The sequence below is a fragment of the Pteronotus mesoamericanus genome, unplaced genomic scaffold (genome assembly GCF_021234165.1).
Source record: "Pteronotus mesoamericanus isolate MK-2021 breed Mesoamerican mustached bat unplaced genomic scaffold, CSHL_Meso_final contig_1, whole genome shotgun sequence".
Lineage (NCBI taxonomy): Eukaryota > Metazoa > Chordata > Mammalia > Chiroptera > Mormoopidae > Pteronotus > Pteronotus mesoamericanus.
In genome coordinates, this window is record NW_026554998.1 from 4630706 (window position 1) to 4648491 (window position 17786).

The 17786-nt window shown below is 69.6% G+C and overlaps 1 protein-coding gene across 1 annotated transcript in view; it reads left to right on the forward strand.

The window, feature by feature from the left end:
- PRKAR1B (protein kinase cAMP-dependent type I regulatory subunit beta) overlaps positions 1-17786 on the forward strand; it is a 39364-nt gene that overhangs the window by 13486 nt on the left and 8092 nt on the right. Inside the window, exons 4-7 of the mRNA XM_054566536.1 lie at positions 6666-6727; positions 7206-7252; positions 13926-14084; positions 16120-16180. Of these exons, the coding sequence (XP_054422511.1) occupies positions 6666-6727; positions 7206-7252; positions 13926-14084; positions 16120-16180 (329 nt within the window). The remainder of the gene's footprint in view (positions 1-6665; positions 6728-7205; positions 7253-13925; positions 14085-16119; positions 16181-17786) is intronic.

Sequence of the window (17786 nt, forward strand, 5' to 3'; positions counted from 1 at the left end):
GAAGCCGAGGTTTGCACCCCGGCCGGGATGAGGCCGTGCCGGGCCAACCTGCGCAGCCGTGACAAGCGGCGTTGCCGGCTCCCACTGTGCGAGGTAAAGGCTGCACCCACCTATTAGAGGGGGACGACCCCCTCCTGCCCGCACCTTCCCGCTGACGCAGAGCCTGTGGCCCCCACGGGGGGCCAGGGCTGCTGGTGCGCCGCTCAGCGGGGCCTTTGTTTGGCAGGGTGGCCGAGACTCGCTCATCGTGGCTCTCAGGACGGGCACGGCCGTGGGGTTAGGAGGAGGGAGAACCTGGGGCTCCCCCGTCCTGCGCCGCCATCGGGCGGCCTCCAGGGGTCTCACCTCAGGTCCTGGTTGTTTGAGCCGGAGCATTTTACAACCTCTAGAATTTGGCCCTGGCTGGTGTGGCTCCGTGGACTGCGCGCAGGCCTGCAAAGCAAAGGGTCGCCGGTTCTATTCCCAGTCAGGCCACAGGCCTGGGTTGCGGGCCAGGTCCCCAGTAGGGGGCGTGTGAGAGGCAACCACACAGGTATGTTTTTCTCTCTCCCTTGTTCTCTGTCTAAAAATAAATAAATAAATAATCTTAAAAAATAAAACCCTCCCGAATTTGGCGGCCTGCAGGCCCCAGGGAGGGACGGGCCTGGGTAAGGAACGGAAGGGGGAGGGTCCGCGCCGACCTGCGCCGGATGCTGGGGTGCGTTCGCTGGAGCGAGCGGACGCTCGTGAGCTGAATTCGGGCCGGGGCCTCAAACCCAGTTGGGAGCCCTTTTTTTTTGAAATGCACCGGAAGCCACCGGGAGGGCCCATGGTGTCTTCCTGTGGGGACAGTTTCTGGAGCATCCCCCCCGGACACGTCCTTGTTCCTTCCGCAGCCGTCTGTGTGCTCGGGCCCCGGGCTGGCCTCACGCGCGGAAAGACGTGTCGAGAGGGGGGCCCCGCGGGGGCGGGGGGGCTGGGCCGTGGCTGCCCCTGCCGTCCCCGCTCTCAGGCCCCGTCCCACGGGGAGGCCGCACGTCCCGGGTGGGGCGGCTGCAGGGCTGGACCTGTGCCGTCCCCGACGCCGTGCTCGGTGCGGGGAGGGGACCCTGCTCCCGGGTGACGCCCTGCCGCCCACCACTGCGACCCCCTGAGCAGGGGCCATGCGGGCATTCTGGGCGGGCGGGCGCACCGTATGCGGCCGTCTGCCGGGGTGTTTGCTCAGCGGCCCCGTCGGGGGGCGGGCGCCGGCTTCGGTCCCCGCGCCGATTTGTCTTCTGCCTTTGTCTGCAGGTTGCCCGATGTGTCCTTCACGCGCTGTTTTCTGTAGTTGACTGGTTGTCTGTTTTCTTGTTGATTTTCATGAGTCACTTGCAAATGAACCAAATTAGGCCCTTGGTGACTAAAGACACGGCTCGTGCTTTTCCCACCCGGCCTTTGCTGTCCGGCGCCGAGGAGGCTCCTCTGTCGTACGGCAGCTTAAATTCTTTCCGTAATCTTCCCCTTGTGGTAAAACACACATGATAATGTGAAATTCACCGTTTACCTGTCAGCAGGCATCCCGTTTGAGGCAGGGAGCACATCCACGTTGCTCTGCGGCCGCCTCTGCCATCCGTTTCGAGAACACTGTCTTCCCACATGGAACCTCTGTCCCCACGAAACACGCGCCCACCCCTCCCCCGCCCCAGCCCCACCCGCTGCCTCCTGACCCAGGGAACGTGGCGGCAGCTGCGGCTCCGACGGGTGGGATCGGACCGCGCCGGTCCTCCCGTGTCTGGCTTCCTGGCCGCAGCCCACTGTCGCGAGGCTCGTCTGCGTTGTGGCGAGTGTCGGAATTCCTTCTTTTCTAAGGCTGAGTGGTGTCCCCCCGGCCGGGTGGACCCCGCTGTGTGTGTCCATCCGCCGGCCGCGGACAGGATTTGGACTTTGCGTTTTGGCAGGTGTTTTAGTCTCGTTTTCTCAGGAACGCCTTCCAGAGCCGGAGACAGTAAAGAGAGGCACCGTGGCTTTTTTGTAGAACCTTCCCATTTTGCCTGCCTGTCTGCCTGCCTTCCATTACCTCCTTGGTTCATCGGGCGTTTTATTTTGGTTTAAGGGCGTATAAACCCAGCTTAATTGTTTTTCTGCAGCAGCCAGTCGTGCCAACTCTCCTCTCTACACGGACCGACGTGTTTGCCCACGGATCTGAGCTGCGTCCGTTAAGACACTAACTTCCCGTGTGTTTGGGGGCCCGTTTCAAGGCTCTGTTCTGTGCCTGGATGCAGGGGGGGACGGGGTGGGACTGTGTTTTGAAGGAGAACTGGGCTGAGTCACGGGGCGGCCTTCCTGGGGGGGGCGCCACGTGGGCCTGGGGCCGGCGGGGACGCGGGCGCCGAGGGGGTGGGCCGGACGCAGCAGTTGCTGAGTGGCTGTGGGGTCGCCCTGAGCACGTGGGGGTGTCGGGGAGGTGTGTGCAGGGCTCTGTCGTGGGCGCCCGCTCGGGGGCGGAAGGGAGCGCGGGCGTGGGGCGTTCGGGGGACCTGCGGAGGTGGGGCAGGGATGGACGACCGGGCGGGGGTGCCCTTACAACCAGAGAAATTTGTATCCTCCTGGTGTCTTGAAAAGCATTTCGGTGAGTTTGTTCGGTAAAAAATGACTGCAACGCACTGTCTCAGACAGTCTCCCTCTGTGGAGGGTTTCAGGCGTCCCCAGCAGGAGGGGACAGTGTCGGGGCTGCCCAGGGCCGGCGCCAGCCTCGGCCCGGCCCGTGGCCTCCTCTTCCTCCCGCCCAGCCCCTCGCCGGGCAGCGGCGGCAAACCCCGACGTCCGACGGCTCCCTGCACGGCTGTCAGGGCACCGCGCCCCCTTTCACCGGCTCTCGTCCCCGCGGGCGCGCGGGTCCGTGGCCACGCGCCTCCTTCCGCCTGAGGTGCAGCCAGAGCCACCGTCCGCAGCGCTGCCTCTGAGCCAGGCCCCGCCTGTCGGCTCGCAGCCCTTCTGCGGGGGGCCGGTCCCCGTTCGTGGCGCTCGAGGGCGCCGAGGGTGGGTGAGGGCCCTGGGGGGCCGGCCAGGGACCCTCCCGGCCCGGAACGTGTGTTTCTTTCCTGTGCTGAGTGGCTCCCCAGGATCCAGCCTTCCCCAAGTCACATCTCCAGAGCGAGCGAGCGACAGCTGGTCTGCGCTTGTCCTTCAAAAAAAGCAACAGTTGCTCAGAGCGGGAAACAAAGATGTGCTTTGAGGCGGCAACAGCTGTTGGGGGGAGGCCCCGCCACACCCCGCAGCTGCCGGGCCCCGCGGGCAGGCCCCTGGGTGGCGGGCCCCCGCCTTGGGGGCCTCTGCCCACACCCCTCCCTCCCTGCCCGCCCCCCAGTAACTCAGAACTGACTTTTATGGTAGGAAAATGCCTTCTTCTCGACTGGGGACACGCAGTCCTTGATGGGGTGGAGGCTGAACTAGGCGGCTGGGGGAGAGGCGCGCCGGGTCCTCCCTCCCTCCCTCCCTCCCTCGCGTCCAGGGCGGCTGCGCGCGGTGCCCCCAGCCGCGCGTGCGAGTCTGCGTGGTACGTGCCCTCCTTAGCCCTGGGGTGGATTCCTGACAGTGGAATTGGAATTTCTGGGTCGCTTCCTAACGTGTAAGGAAGCCACCTGTTGCCCAAAGCGCGTGCCCCGCCGACACCCCCGTGCGCCGGGTGGCGTGCGCGGCCCCGCGCCTCCGCGTCCGGCCGGGTCGGGGCTGGCTTTCGCGTTCCGTCATTGTCACGGGGGGTAGCTTTGCTCCGCGCTTCCCGACTGACTGCTGAGGTACTGGCCAGGGGGGCGACCGCGCCCACCACGTGTCTGTTCAAGTCTTTTGCTCATTTTTCGAGTTCTTGGGCCTCTGACTGTGGAGTTCGGAGGCTTCTGCGTATATTCTGGGTAGTTTTCAGATGCATATGGCTTACAAATATTTTCTCCAGTCTGTATTTGATCTTTCTGTTTTCTTCATGGTGTTCTTCAAAGTACTAAAGTTTTAAAGTTCGATGAAGTCCAATTTATCAGTTCTTGATGCATCGCACTTTTGTTACCTCTAAGAATTCTCTGTGTCACCCATATTAATAAAGACTTTCTCCTACATTTCTTTTTTTTTAAATTTTATTTATTTTTTAGAGAGGGGAAGGGAGGGAGAAAGAGAGGGAGAGAAACATCAACATGTGGTTGCCTCTCGCGCCCCCCCTGCTGGGGACCTGGCCTGCAACCCAGGCCTGAGCCCCGACTGGGAGTTGAACAGGCGACCCTTTGGTTCGCAGGCCAGCGCTGAGTCCACTGAGGCACAGCAGACCGCGCTCCTACATTTCTTCTGAAAGTTGTATAGTTTTAGCTTTTCCATGTGGGTCTGTGCTCTACTTTGAGTTACTTTTTGTGCACGGTGTGAAGTAAGGCTCCCCATTCGCTTTTCTTACGTGGACGTCCAGTTGTGCTGACACCACCGGGTTGAGAGGGCAGTTCTTTCCCCGCCGCGTGGCCTCGGCCCGGCCGCAGGTCGGCAACCGTGCGCGCAGCCCGTCCGGGGTCCGGTGCTGTCCCCCCGCCCCCATGCTGTCTGATGAAATCAGGTGCTGAGCTCCCTCTCGCTCTGTTCTTCTTTTTAAAAACTGTCTCGGCACGTCTGGGGCCTTTGTGCTTCCATATGAATTTCAGATCATTTCCTATTGAAAGAGCCGGCATTGAGTTTGTGGTCATTTTGATCTAGAACCGGTGTCTGGCCGCCACCGAGGCTCCCGGGTCGGGAGCTGGAAGGTCTGTCCAGACCTTCCTCCCCTCCTAGCGACTTTCTGCAGTTTTCAGAGGAGAGGCCGACCTCTCTTTGGGTCAGGTGTATCTTCCCGAGTTGCAGTCCTTTCCACCCGGTTGTGAGGACGGCAGCCTTCCGAGCCGGGGTGTGGTCTGGCGGGAAGGGCGGCTCGTGCCCGCGGAGGGGACAGAGAGAAAGGGGGGGGGCCCGCCCTGTCCTGCAGACCCCGTGTCTGTGCTGTCCCCTCGTGTGGCAGCCGCTGGCTGGAGGTGCCGGCCACCTGGGGTCACTGTGCTCCAGCTGTTGGAGAGGGAGGGAGTTGGCTGGGATAAGGGCCCATCCTGGGCGGGCAGGGAGGGTGGCGCCGCGACCAGCCAGCGCTGGCCACAGACCCCGCCCCATCAGGGGAGCGTGGTGTCGGCGGCGGGTCCACGTGCGGGGACCCGGGGCCCTGACCGCTGGCAGAGCACGTGCACCGTGGCCGCCACCGCGCGGAGGCTGCCCCCACCCCCGGGGAGCGAGCTCGCTCCGTTAGGAGCCCCACCCTCACCCTCAGAGGGGAAACCGAGGCCCGGCCCCTGGCCTGCCGGGGGCGGCGGGCTGCGCCTGGGACTCCCGACCCTACAGTCCCGGGGCCTTGTGCCTCCGAGGGGCCATCCGGTCCTTGTCCTCCCCCCGCCCCCGTCCCTGCCGCGGTCACAGTGCGGGGAAGGGTGTTCCTGGGGAGCTGGTCTCAGTTCCTCTCTGCCCCTGCTTCTCTGCCTGCCCGGCCTCGCTCTCTGTCCACCTCTGGTACAGGCGTGTGGAATCTTCCCCAGCAACTTGGGCTTCCGCGCTTCTTGCCATTCGGCCGCGGGGGCCTGTGCCCCGCTTTCACTGAGTAGAACGGAGGACAACGAGGCCGTGATTCCCACGGGAGCGCCTTGCAGCCCCCGCGGAACGCGCGCCACCTGCAGCCGGTTCTCAAGCTGAAGCCACCGGGGCCCAGCCGCCAGGCATTTCAAACTCCGTGAGCGCACCCCGCGCTGCGGGGCCAGAGTGTGGGAAGCGACACAAGAACCGATCGGCAGTGACGCAGGAGTGACCTCTGTGTGTGCAGCTGCGCAAGCCGACCACGCGAGGCGGAATGAAGGCTGGGAGCCCCGGGCCCCGAGCGTGCGCCGGGCCTCCGTCCTGGGCCGGGTCAGCGGGGTTCTCGCCCCACGCCGGGCTGGCTCGGTCCCGCGCCGGAGGCCCCCGCCGCCCCAGGTCGCGGGCCCGAGGAGTCGCTGTTTAGACGGAATGCGCTAGAGCCCGGTCAAGAAGCGCAGGGCGCCTCCCCGCCGACAGGGGGCGCTGCAGCCCCAGGACGGCCTCCGCCCGCGTTCGGGCTGCCCCCTTTCTCCGCATCCCAAACCAGCCCAGGGCCTCGCTCCAGGGCGGGAGCCGCTGCTACGGAGGCAGAGGTGCGAGCACCGCCTCCCCGCTCTGAGCTCGAACACCGCGGCCGCCCTGGGACCTCAGCACGCAGGCCGTGGGCGGGGCTGGCTTTCGACGCCGTCACGCATTCGATTCCCAGTCGGGCACAGGCCTGGGTTGCCGGCCGGGTCCCCAGCAGGGGGCGCGCGAGAGGCAGCCACACATCGTTGTTTCTCTCCCTCTCTTGCTCCCCCCTTCCTTTCTCTCTAAAAATAAATAAATAAAGTATCGGGAAAAAAACCCCAAACTCAAACGGCAAATGCCCTCCGGGCGCAGAAGCCGAAGGGAAGGCTGTGCCGAGGACCTGGGCCGGGGGGTCGTGCGGGGTTGCCTTCCCTGCTTCCCGTAAGCCAGGTGGCTGCGCCCGCCCCTCGGTGAGTGTGGCGCGCTTCCGAGGACCACGTCCTGGGTGAGGCGGGGGACGGGGGTCCCGTGCTGCGGCCCCGGCAGGGCTCACACGCGCTGTGTCTCCCTTTCAGTGACATATTCGACGCCATGTTCCCCGTCACCCACATCGCGGGGGAGACTGTCATCCAGCAAGGTATGTCCTGCCTTGCTCCCCGGAGCCCGCCCGGGACCACTGGGCGGCTCCCGGGAGAGCCGCGGGCGTGAAACTCTCTGTGGAACACTCTCGTGCCGTATCTTGGGGAAGAGTCACTGACGAAATGTAAGAACAGGCTGCTTAACAAGCGAACGCAACATAGTTCGACTGTCTTGCTGTTAAATGACCGGCGGCCGGCGCCGACCGCGGGGATTGGCCGGGACGATGGGCCAGGTGGTGCCTGTGTGGGAGCCGGCGTGTTTATCAGCCGCCTGAAGCGATTTCACGCTGAATACGCACATCAAATCACTGTGCAGCACGCTTTCGATGTAGATAGTTTTTATTTAAAGAATTTAAAAAGATAGACAAGACCCAGCCCCCGGGATGTGGGTTAGGAAGCCGCGCAGAGGGGGTTCCAAGAGACACGTGCCGCACCAGGCCCACGGCGTTGAACAGGCTGTCTTTTCTGTGGTTTCAGGGGACGAAGGTGACAACTTCTACGTCATTGATCAAGGAGAAGTGGACGTAAGTACCTCTGAACCAGTTTTGGGAAGCAGCATCTCGGTGCATGGCCAGTTTTGAAGACCGGTTGCACTGTGCGTAATGCCGGGGCACTGACAAGCTGAGGTCCAGAAAAATCTGCTTTTTGAGGGGTACGTTTCCAATGTTTTAGTCCCGGAGGCCACCCGTTCCAGGTAACGGGCGCAGAGACGCGTCGAAGGGCAGAGTCTGAAACGAGTGCTCGCTGGCGGGGCCGCCCTGCGTCCCGCAGGCGGGTCCCTTGGCCGGACTGCGCCCCGGCCGGTGGCCGGGGGCCTCGGGCTTCCTCCGCGCACGCGCACGGGGCGTGGGGGTCGCGCCGCCGGCCTCGCCAGATGCCGCTCCGTCCTGGCCTCGCGCGGCCGGGCCCTGTCAACGGGGCGGGGGACCCGCACCGTCGCGGTCGGGGGGCCCCGCGGGAATGGTTGTGGGCGTCCCTCACGGGCCCCGGCACTCGCAGGCCGCCAGGCGCGGCCGCAGGGCGGGACGGGATCCGCCCCAGCATTTGGGGGCCCACCGCCCTGGCGCACAGCCAGGACGTGCCCGTGAGACCCCAGGAGCCGCCACGTCCCAGGCTGGTCCCTGAGTCGCCCCTGGAGCTCAGACGCCAGCCCCGGGAGGGGGCGCCTGGCGGCCTCCGCGGCCTCCCCTTTCCTCACAAACCGTGGCCCCTCGAGGGGGCCCCCGCCTCCCCGCTGCCAGCGCTGCCGCCCCCGCCGGGCGCCCCAGCCAGGATATTTGAGGGCTCGGCCTCCGGCTCAGCCAAGCTATTCTGGGGGACGCGGCTTATTTATCTCCTGAGTGGCCTGTCTGTGTCCACTCTGCTGTGTTCTGGGAACCGGGCAGGCGGCCCTCGGCTTCCGGAGGCGGCGGCAGAGGAAATGACTCACCGGGCATCGCACTGGGAGGTCACACACATGCCCGAGGGCCGGCCCCCCCGACCGGAGGCAGGGTCCCCGCTTGTCCTGCGCTGAGGCCCTGGACCAGGCCGGCCTTCGTGCCTGGGGGGGGGGAGGGGCGTCTGCTTCCCAGCAAAGGGGAAACTGAGGCAGGGGCAGAAGGCCGCAGAGGAAGTGCGTGGAGGAGGGAGGGCCAGAGTGTGGGTGAGGTCCCCGTGCTGGGCCCCGGCTGCCAGCCTGCAGAGTCAGCTCCTGCTGGCTTCCCTTAGGGGTAGAAAAAAACAAAAAGCAAAAAATGCCAGCCCAGGAAACAGAGGAGACGGGCAGCGACGCAGCCCGCGGCCCCGCTGGGCACGGTGCTGCCCGGGACGCCGGCGCCCGCCCTCTGGTCCCCCCAGTCGACCCGTTGTCCCCTCCCGTCACCCGCCCTGTCCCCCCGCCCCATGCGGCAGGCCCGCCTGTCTCCTCGGCCGGCGCGGAGGGCGGCCACAGCGGGCGCGGCCCCTCCCACTCCTGGCCCGCAGGGGCCTCCCCGCCCGAGGGCAGGCCCCACAGACCAGCCTCAGGGCTGAGGTGCAGGTCGCCCTGCAGTTTGGGGCTGAAGCCCTGAAAGAGGCCCCTGCCCCCGGGTGCCCCCCGGCGCCCGGCACGCGGCCCCCGCCCGCTGGGCTCGCTCCGGTCCAGCGGGTCGGCCCCCCCGCCCCCCGCCCCCCGCGCGCCCGTCTGTAAACTGAGGGCGGAGGGGCCAGTTGGCGCTGTCGTCCTGGGACCCTGCTGCCGTGCCGGCTTCTGTCCGGAGCAGGGGACACACGTGGGCAGTTGGTGAGGGGAGCAGGGCCCCTCATGCCGGGGGTTCCCCAAACACATTGCCGTGGCAGGTCCAGCAGCCCCAGTCCCGGCCTCGGCAGGTCAGGCTGTCTGGGCAGACCCCCACGTCCCGGCTGCTGTCTCGGGCGAGGGCTGGCCGGCCCGCTGGGCCGCACAGCCCACCAGGGTCGCCCGATTGCCCGGGAGGCGGCGGGCGGCCGCGCGGGCGGAGCCGCACCTGCGGGGTCAGAGCCCTCGGCCAGGAGGCCGGGGCGAGAGGCGGGTTGGCTCCGGTGAGCTGCGGGGACGCGCGTTCCGCTGTCACTGGTGTGACTGTCCCGGGTAGGAAGGCGCCGCCGCTTCCCCGAGGCCGGGCCTGGGTGCTGCCTTTGGTGCCTGTGAGGTGCCCCCCGGGGGCAGGGGACGCCTGGGCTGCCGCAGGGCAGCGGGGACAGGGGGACACGGGGACAGTGATGTGCTGGGGGCTGGTCTCCTGAGGGCGGGGGGTGGGGGCCCCGGATCCGCATTCCTGCCCCCACCCGTGCCCCAGCCCCCCCGGAAGGGCCCCGCCCTGTCAGCGGGCGGGGCTCGGGCTGGGCACCCGAGCGCGGGCGCCCGCGCGTCGTCCCTGCTGCCGGGTGGACGCTGCCCTCCGGCCGTGGTGCCCTGGGTCTCGGCCAGGTGACCAAGTGCCAAGAGCACCAGGTTCGGTTTAAATTACCATTTTCCAGAGACGGCGCGAGTGCCTGCCCTGGTGTGTGCGTTGCCAAGAGCTATAATTCATCTTCCTAAGTATAAAAATATCTCCCAGTTTGTTTTATTCGTGGAACATAGCATTTCTGCCCGAAAGGACCCCCGCCTGCCGCCCCGCTCGGCTTCCTCACCCCCAACGTGCACACGACGCGACGGTCCAGGTGAACGGGCGGCCGGGCGATGCCGGGGGTCCCGTTCAGGGCCCGGAAGCCGGTCCCATTGTCGCGCAGCTTTCCCTGCCTGCACGTCGGGGATGGTTCCCCACGACATCCTGCCTGCCCCCCCGCCCCCCGACGCCCCTCCCGGTTCCGGGCGGTGGCCCTGGGGCTCCGGGGACCTCGCAGAGCCGGTGCCTCGCAAGGTCACCCAGAGCGTGTCGCTCTGCGGGCAGCGCGGCCCACGCGTGCCGTGGGCTCGCGGCGCATCCCGTGGTCCTGCGTGCCAGCGTTCCCTTCCTCTCCAAGGCCGAGCGACCGTCCGTTTGCTTCGCCCGTTCATCTGCGCCAGGCTGGGCGCTTCCACCGGCTGCCTGTGCTGAGCGGTGCTGCCCTGAGCGTGGGGGTGCGGAGCCTCCTCCCCGGTCTTGGGGCGTCTCTGTCGGCCCGTCGCCCAGGTAACTGGGCGGCTGTGGCCCAGGGCCGGCTGTGGCGTTTTTCTACGGCAGCTCAGTGCCTTCCTGGCCTCCCCGTGCGCGGGGCCGACAGGTGGGGCTGCCGGGGACCCTGAGCCACGACGGACAGGGGTTCCCCTGGCGGGAGGCTGCCCAGCGGCCTGCCACCCTGAGGAGTGGCCGCCACGGGCGGCTGTCCCCCGCGGGCCGGGTGCCACAGGCAGGAGCTTTACAGGGGACGCCTTCGCACCGCAAGCACAATCCAAACCAACCTGCTGCCCCCCTCCCGGGTGTCCTGGGCTCTCGGCCGCCCAGGTTGGGGCTGGGTTTACCTGGTGGGACGAGCAGCTCCGAGGCGAGACTTCCTGGACGGGCCGCCGAGAGCAGGCGGGCCAGCAGCCGCAGCCACCGCAAGGGACGCCTCCAGGGAGGGCGTGGGGACGGGGGCAGCGGGTGTCCTGGACTCAGGGCCTGGCTCACCTGCGCAGACACCTCCCCCTTCCTGTCGGGCGCCTGGGAAACGACGGGGAGATGGGTCCCTGCCTTTTTCTCACCTTCTGGGAAAACACCCACAGCGACCGCCTGGGGACATATGTGGGTGACCTCGGCCCCCAGGCGGCGCCGGTGGCGGCAGAGGCTGGGGGACAGAGACCACACGGTGGTGTCCGCCTTGGCCCGGCGGGCGGCGCGGGGACGGCTCTCGTGTCCGCTTCTGCAGACGGCGACTCGGCCCCGCGTCCTTCGGGGGCGTCCGGGGTCGGAGCAGGTGACGTGCAGGGCGGCAGGTCTGGCCCCTCCCCGCCCCCGCGCCCGGCCTCTCCCGCCGCTCCCCCGGCCCCCAGGGGCCCCAGCTGCTAGTCCAGGTGGGCAGCCCAGGTGGGCACGGCCGGGTGGCGACACTGTCATCTCTGTCCTGCCTCTGGCGGCCCCGCCGACGGACCCCGGGGCCGCCCGTGCCCGACTCCTGGGAGCTCGGTGAGCAGGTGGCGTAGCCTTCAGCTGGCCGCGCCTCCCCCTCCATCCCGGTCCGGGCGGAGCTCCTCCGGCCTGAGCCCGCGACAGAACCGCCTGTCACGCGCCGGCCCCTTCCCTGCGTCGGACGTCCAGGGCTCCGCTGGCCCCGGGCGGCCGGTGGGGGCCCGGTTGGGGGCCCCCGCTCCCTCTGCCCCACGCCAGCTGCCCCGGCTGCCCCGGCTGCTCCCCACGCAGCACCGAGGGGTGTCACGGGTGTAAACCGGTGGCAGCGCCCGCGGGCCTCCTGGAGCTCACCAGGCTCTGCCCCCTGCCCGCCCCTGCCCCCCCCCCCGCACAGTGTGGCCGCATCCTGGCCCTCCAGGGCCAGTGCTGTCCTGGGGCCGTCGCACACCTGCCCCTGCCTCAGGCTCGGCCCCCGGCCTGGGCTCGGCCCCTCTCCTGTGCACCCTCCCCCCACCCCCCACGCCTGCTCTCCCACTGCCGCCTGTAGCCTGTTCACGGTGGGCGTGTGTGCGTGATCATTGCCTGCAGCCCGTCCGCGGGGGTCAGTAGGTCCCCGTGAGCTGCAGTCCCCTGCCCCCCGCGGACCCCGGGCCGGGCCCCGAGGGCGCTCGGCTCACACGGGGCTGCTGCACAGACGGACGGACGGTGGGAGGCTGAACGGCCGGGTGGGAGTGTGCATGTGGCCCAGGGGGGCCTCCTGCTGTTTTTCTTTTAAAATAAGAAGAAAACACAAAAAATAAAGCAAGAAGCAGCCCCTGTGCGTGCCAGCGGGGTGGGGCCCGGCACTGTGCCGGCCGTGGTGACTGAGGCCAGTGTCCTGAGAGAGACGGCCCTTTGTGCTCCGCGGGCGTCCGCGCCGCACAATGGTTTCCTCTGACGCCTCCTCGGGCTCCTGGGGAGGAAGGGTCCTCGCGGCCCCGGGTCAGCGCTCTGGGCCCCCGGGCCCCTCCGCCCTGCCCCTCCGCACCAGACCCCGTGCTGGGGGTGCGCCCGGGAAAGCTGGGGGGCACGGCCCCCGAGGTGGCTCTGCGGAGACCCCCCCCATCCCTGGGTCCCTGGGCTCTTCGGTGGGTGGCGGGGGTGCCCGAGCCCCGCGTTGCCATTCAGGGTGGCGGTGTCCGGGGTCCCCGGGCGGCGGGGGAGGCCGTCTGCACCCTGGAGCTGCGTCTCCCTCACGAGGCCCCTTCGGGGGCCGCGCGGTGGGTGCTGGCGGGCGTGGGTTCGGGACCTGCCCCGGGAAGCCGTGCGACCGGCCCTGCGACGCGGCACACGCCACCCCAGGCGTCCTCCGCGAGAGAGGGCGGCGTGTGGCCCCGCAGCAGGGAGCAGCCCTGCCGGGCCAGCCCACGGCCCGACACCGAAACAGCCGTCCGCCCGGGACGGGCCCCCGCGGCGTGGCCTTGGGCACGGGCGCACCGGGCCCACGGCCCTCAGGCACACAGGGCGGCAGCGGGACGTGCGCCTCGCCTGTGACGCACGAGGCACCAGGGTCCCGGAGACCCCACACCCTGATCCGAGCGGCGGCGGCGACCTCACAGAGCCGCACACGCAGGACTCGGGCGCACGGACGTTTGCCTGCGGTCACGCTGTTGCCAGAGCCGTGCTGTGGGCCGACCGGCCGGGGCTGCCGGGGCGGGGGCGGGGCCTCTGCGCCAGCGGAGCCTCTTGGATCGGGCGCCCAGGGTCCCGTCCGGGGGGCTTTGCTGCCCCCGTTTCCCTCGGAACCGCGCGGTGGCCCCGGCCTCCCGACCCTGCCGCCGGGCCGCCGGGCGCCCAGGCCCCCACCGCGCGGCCGTCACCGCCCGGATAACGAGTCATTGGCTTCGACAAGAACGGCTTCGGTGACTCCCCGCAGCCCGTTCCCTCCCGAGCTGCGCCCGCTGCGCCAGCGGGAGCTGTTCTTTAGCTCATTGACACGCAGGGGGAAGACAGCGAGCGTTGTGTCCACTCATAGTAGCCGCTCTGCACAGTCAACAGCCTGCACTGTTCCTGCCGGACACGGAGCCTGCGCGGCCCCTGCACGGCGGGGCTGCTGCGCGGGCGGTGCCCGCGGGGCTGAAAGGGGAGCCTGTCCCGGGCCCTTCGCCGGCCCGGCCGCCCATTGACTGCAGCGCAGGGGCCTGAGGGCCGCGCCGGGAGGACGGGCCCTCGGGGGGAGCGGCCGGCGGGGGGGTTGCTCGGGGCGGGGGAGGCAGCCGATGAATGAGAGCCCCGTGCAGGGAGCCTGGCGGGGGCGCAGACGTGCCCAGGGAGCCCTCTCTCATCAGCGCGCCATCGGGGAAACCGAGGCCCAGAGAGGCTCCCTGAGACAGGGAGCGGGGCGGGAGACCCGCCGGGGAGGAGGCAGGGCTGGCTCTCCTGTGGACCGCGGCCCGGGTAGGCCGCGTCCACCTCCAGCCGCGCTGCCGCTGTGGGCCGCCCGCTCTTGGGGGTCGACGCCAGGGTCCCAAGGTGGACGGAACCGGGCGGGGGGCGGTGGGGGCCGAGGCCAGGCCTGGCCGCAGAGCGCGGCGGTCCGCCCACCAGCCAGGGGCCGGCGGCGGCGGCTGCGTTGTCCGCAGCTGCGGGGCCCCTTGGGGGGGCCCTACGACATGTCTCGTGCCATCCCCAGGTGTATGTGAACGGCGAGTGGGTGACCAACATCAGCGAGGGCGGCAGCTTTGGGGAGCTGGCGCTCATCTACGGCACACCCCGGGCGGCCACCGTGAAGGCCAAGACGGACCTCAAGCTCTGGGGCATCGACCGTGACAGCTACCGCCGCATCCTCATGGTGAGTGCCGCGGGGGGTCCTGACCGCGCCCTCGGCGGGGTAGAGCGTGGGGGGATCCTGGGACGCTCCCGACCGGCGGCAGATTCCTGGGGACGTCTCCCTGCCCCTCCCCTGTCTCCTAGCTGCCTGGACTGGGCCGCGAGGGCTGGCGCGCCTGCTGCGCCCTGCACCCTGAGGAGCCTGGCTCGCTCTCGGGGGCACGGGGGCCCAAGCGGCGGGGCTGCTGGCCTCCGGGTGCCCTGACGTGGGGACTGAGCCCTGGGCGTGCCGGCCACGGTCATGCTAGGCTTCCTCCCGTGTGTAGGCCACGGTGGCCTGTTCAGGGCAGCGGCCGACTCGGCGGCCCGACCCCCGTCCTGTGCCCACTCCGCGCTCGCCCAGGGGACCACGGGGCAGGCGCTCTCGTGCGCGGTCCGGGGCCTGTCGCCGAGGGCGGCCCCCGCGGGCGGTGCTGGCTCGGAGCCGGCTCCTGGGGCGTCCCTGCCTGCCGGGAGGTGGTAGCCAAGGTGAACACCTTGCCGGGGGACCCGTGGCCTCTCCCCATGCGCCTGCCCAGGGGCTGGACCTGCCCTTGCTGGCTGCCCCCGCCCCCCAGGGCTTGGTTGTCTCCCCAAGGCCCAGTGGGTGGTGATGTGTCCAGGGGCTGTGCTTTGGGGACGCGGAGTCTTGGGGCAGTCGGGGAACCTCCAGGCCTGGGGAGGCGCCCCCGAGGCGGTGCCTCTCAGGAGCGTCCCCGCGGACCGAGGGCCGGGTGTCTGCCTGCGCCTGTCCGGTCCCGCTGCAGCAGCTGGCCTGCCCTGGCTGGGGGCGGGGAGGTTCGGCAGCGGTCCGGGCCCGTGAGGGGCTCCCCATCACTGCGCGCCTCGGGCTCCCGTCCGCGAGGTGGGCCCACGGGGTGGGGGCTGGGAACCCTTCCCTGTCCCCATCCAGGGCTGTGCCCGGGTCGTGGCGGTGCCCCAGGCGGGACTTGAGGACCGGCCGCCACGGGAGCTGCAGGGCTCTGGCGGCCCGTGTCCTGGGGGGTCCCTCGCAGCGAGGGGGTGGCCTGGGGCTGAGGCGCGTTGGCGGGCGGTGTGGGTCTGTGGGTTATGAGTCCCCAGTCGGGCACCGGGCCACCCCTCCGGCGGCACCTTGACACCTGCTCCAGGCCAGGCTGCGGAGTTGCCGGGGCCCAGGCGCTGTGCCCGGCCGGCCTTCCGGACCCTTCCGCTCTAGCCTCGGGACAGACGCTTTCCCGGGCCGCAGGCCGGGCCCCCTGCCAGGGGCTGGGTGGGGACCGGGGCCAGGCCCTTCCCGTCCCTGAGCCGAGGCCCCGGTGTGGTGGCGGTGAGGTGGGGGCGGGGGGTCAGGCAGCCCTACCTCGGCTCCTCCCGCCCTCGCAGGTGCTCTCGCCTGCCGCTGGGGCCCAGCCCCGTCCTGGGACCCCGCGGAGACACGGAGGCGCTGCCCGCCCCTGGGACTGAGGGTCAGGCGTCCGGAGGCCCATCCCCATCCCCTCGGCCCCTGCTGTGGCCCCCGGTGGCCCCGCGCCTGTGACGCCTGTGACGCGGGAGGCACAGCCCTGCAGGGGGGCCCGCAGGCGGCGGCCAGCGCCCGCCTGTCAGCAGAGGCTCCGGCACCACCTGAGGGCGGGCGGGCTGTTCCGGTGTCCCCGCCTCTCAGTGGGAAGCAGGCCAGCGGCCGTCCAGGCCGCGCAGCCGCGGTCTCCCCATCCAGCCAGCGGGAGGGAAGGAGGGAGGGAAGGAGGGAGGGGCCTCGGTCTCTCGGCCTCTGCCCGCCGCCGCTGCGGTCTCCGCGGCGTCGTCCGCCGTCCTGCGGGGCAGGTGGAGGCCGCCAGGGAGACCCCATGGGGTTCTGTCTTGGGGACCGGGTGCCGGGCGCCGGAAGCGGTTGCTCTCGGTCCCTGGGGGGGCGCGTGGGACGCGGAGGGCCTGGAGGGTGTCCTCCGAGGGGCTCAGAGTGCCCCGGGGGCACCCGGGGGCGTCGAAGGGCCCGGGCCGGCGGCCCCGCCTCACTGTCCCCCTCTCCCCCACAGGGCAGCACGCTGCGGAGGCGCAAGGTGTACGAGGGGTTCCTCAGCAAGGTCTCCATCCTGGGTCAGTCCCGCCCCCCGCCCCCCGCCCCCCGCCGGCGACGGCCGCGGCGCGTCCACTCACGCCACGGCCACACACGCACTCGCAGACGTGCACGGGGCACAGACCGCAAACGTGTGCACAAACGCATGTACACACGCGCCGACACCCACATGTATGGATGTACGCACGCCCACACACGCATGAACATGTGCAGACACACACCGCTGTTTCTCGGGCCCAAGCTGCTGTGTTCTCAGCCGTGGCGGCTTGTCCATCGGTCCCTCTGCCGCCTGCGCTGCTGTGGGAGCTGGAGTCCCCCGAGTTCCCCTGTGAGAGAGGCCGGCCCGTGGGGCCGCTCCCCGACGGGCTCCGCGTCCCCCCGAGTCTGGCTGCTCCTGCGACCGTCCCGCCCGGCACGCGCCCGCCCCGGGGTCGGATCAACACACTGGGGGCGTTTCCCCTGAGTTGGGGAGCGTCAGCAGCGCCCTCGGCAGCGAAGGCTCCCCGTGTGTTGACGCTGCTTTGCCGTGAGCCTGGGCGTGTCCAGGGCCAGCCTTGCCCGGGAGGCATCGGTGAGGACGCGACCCCTGGGCCTGGGCTGCCCTCAGGGGCCAAGCCTTAGTTCATTCTAGTCCATCTACGTGCAGAAGTGTGCGAGGCGGTGCTTCTGTCTGGACAGGGCGGCTCCAGACCACGCAAGGGACTGACCGGGGCAGGTGAGGGGCGACCCCGTGTCGTGGCCCCGGGGACCCCGGAGAAAACCACGCAGCAGTGTTCCCGCAGCACGGGCCCTGCCCGGAGAGGCCCAGCCAGGCCACGTGTGAACGTGGTGTGTGGGGCATGGCCCCCTTCCGAGAACGCGGTGGAGTCAGAAACGAGAAACGCCAGAAACCGCTGGGTGTCGGGGTGGGGTGCACAGCGGGGGCTGAGGCTCGGCCTGGGCACCTGTCCGGTCCCCGAGGCCACGGGCGGCGAGCCTGTCCAGATACACGGCCGAGTCTCAGGGCGGCAGCACCGAGCGGCGCCCCAGCCCCCACGTCCAGCTGGGACGAGAGCCCAGCCGGGGAGAAGGCACGTCCAGGGAAACAGAAAACAGATCGCCAGAGGATTTATGGAGAACACAGTCAGCACCGTGGGGGAGCAGGGGCGGAAGCGAGACCGCGGGGCGAAGTGGAAGGGGGCGGGAGGCACGAAGGACGCAGGCCCAGGCCCAGGCACGGCTGGTGGGGCCTCGGCCCGAGCTGGGATCGGGGCAGGCAGGCCACGTCAGGCCCCGCCACGCCGTAGGCTCCGGCCCCCGGGGGCCCCGCGTGGGCGGAATGGGCCCCGCGTGGACACTCTCTGCTGCCGTTTTCCTAAGAACAGCAGAGCGCACACACCTACGCCCCTCGTTGTGGGAAGGTGTCAACACGCCGTGCGCCGGGGCTGGAGCTTTGCACATCCGGCCCTGGGTGCCCACGCCGCCCCCGGCCCCGCGCCGTCCCGCAGCGTGTTGCGGGCTGGGCCTCTGCGCTGGCCGCGCCAACGGGGGGGCGCGTAAAGCAGGCGCTCCCTGCTCCCAGCCCAGATCTAAAACGAAGGCTCGGCCTCGTATTTTTAGCCGCTGACCTACATAAGGAGCATCTGG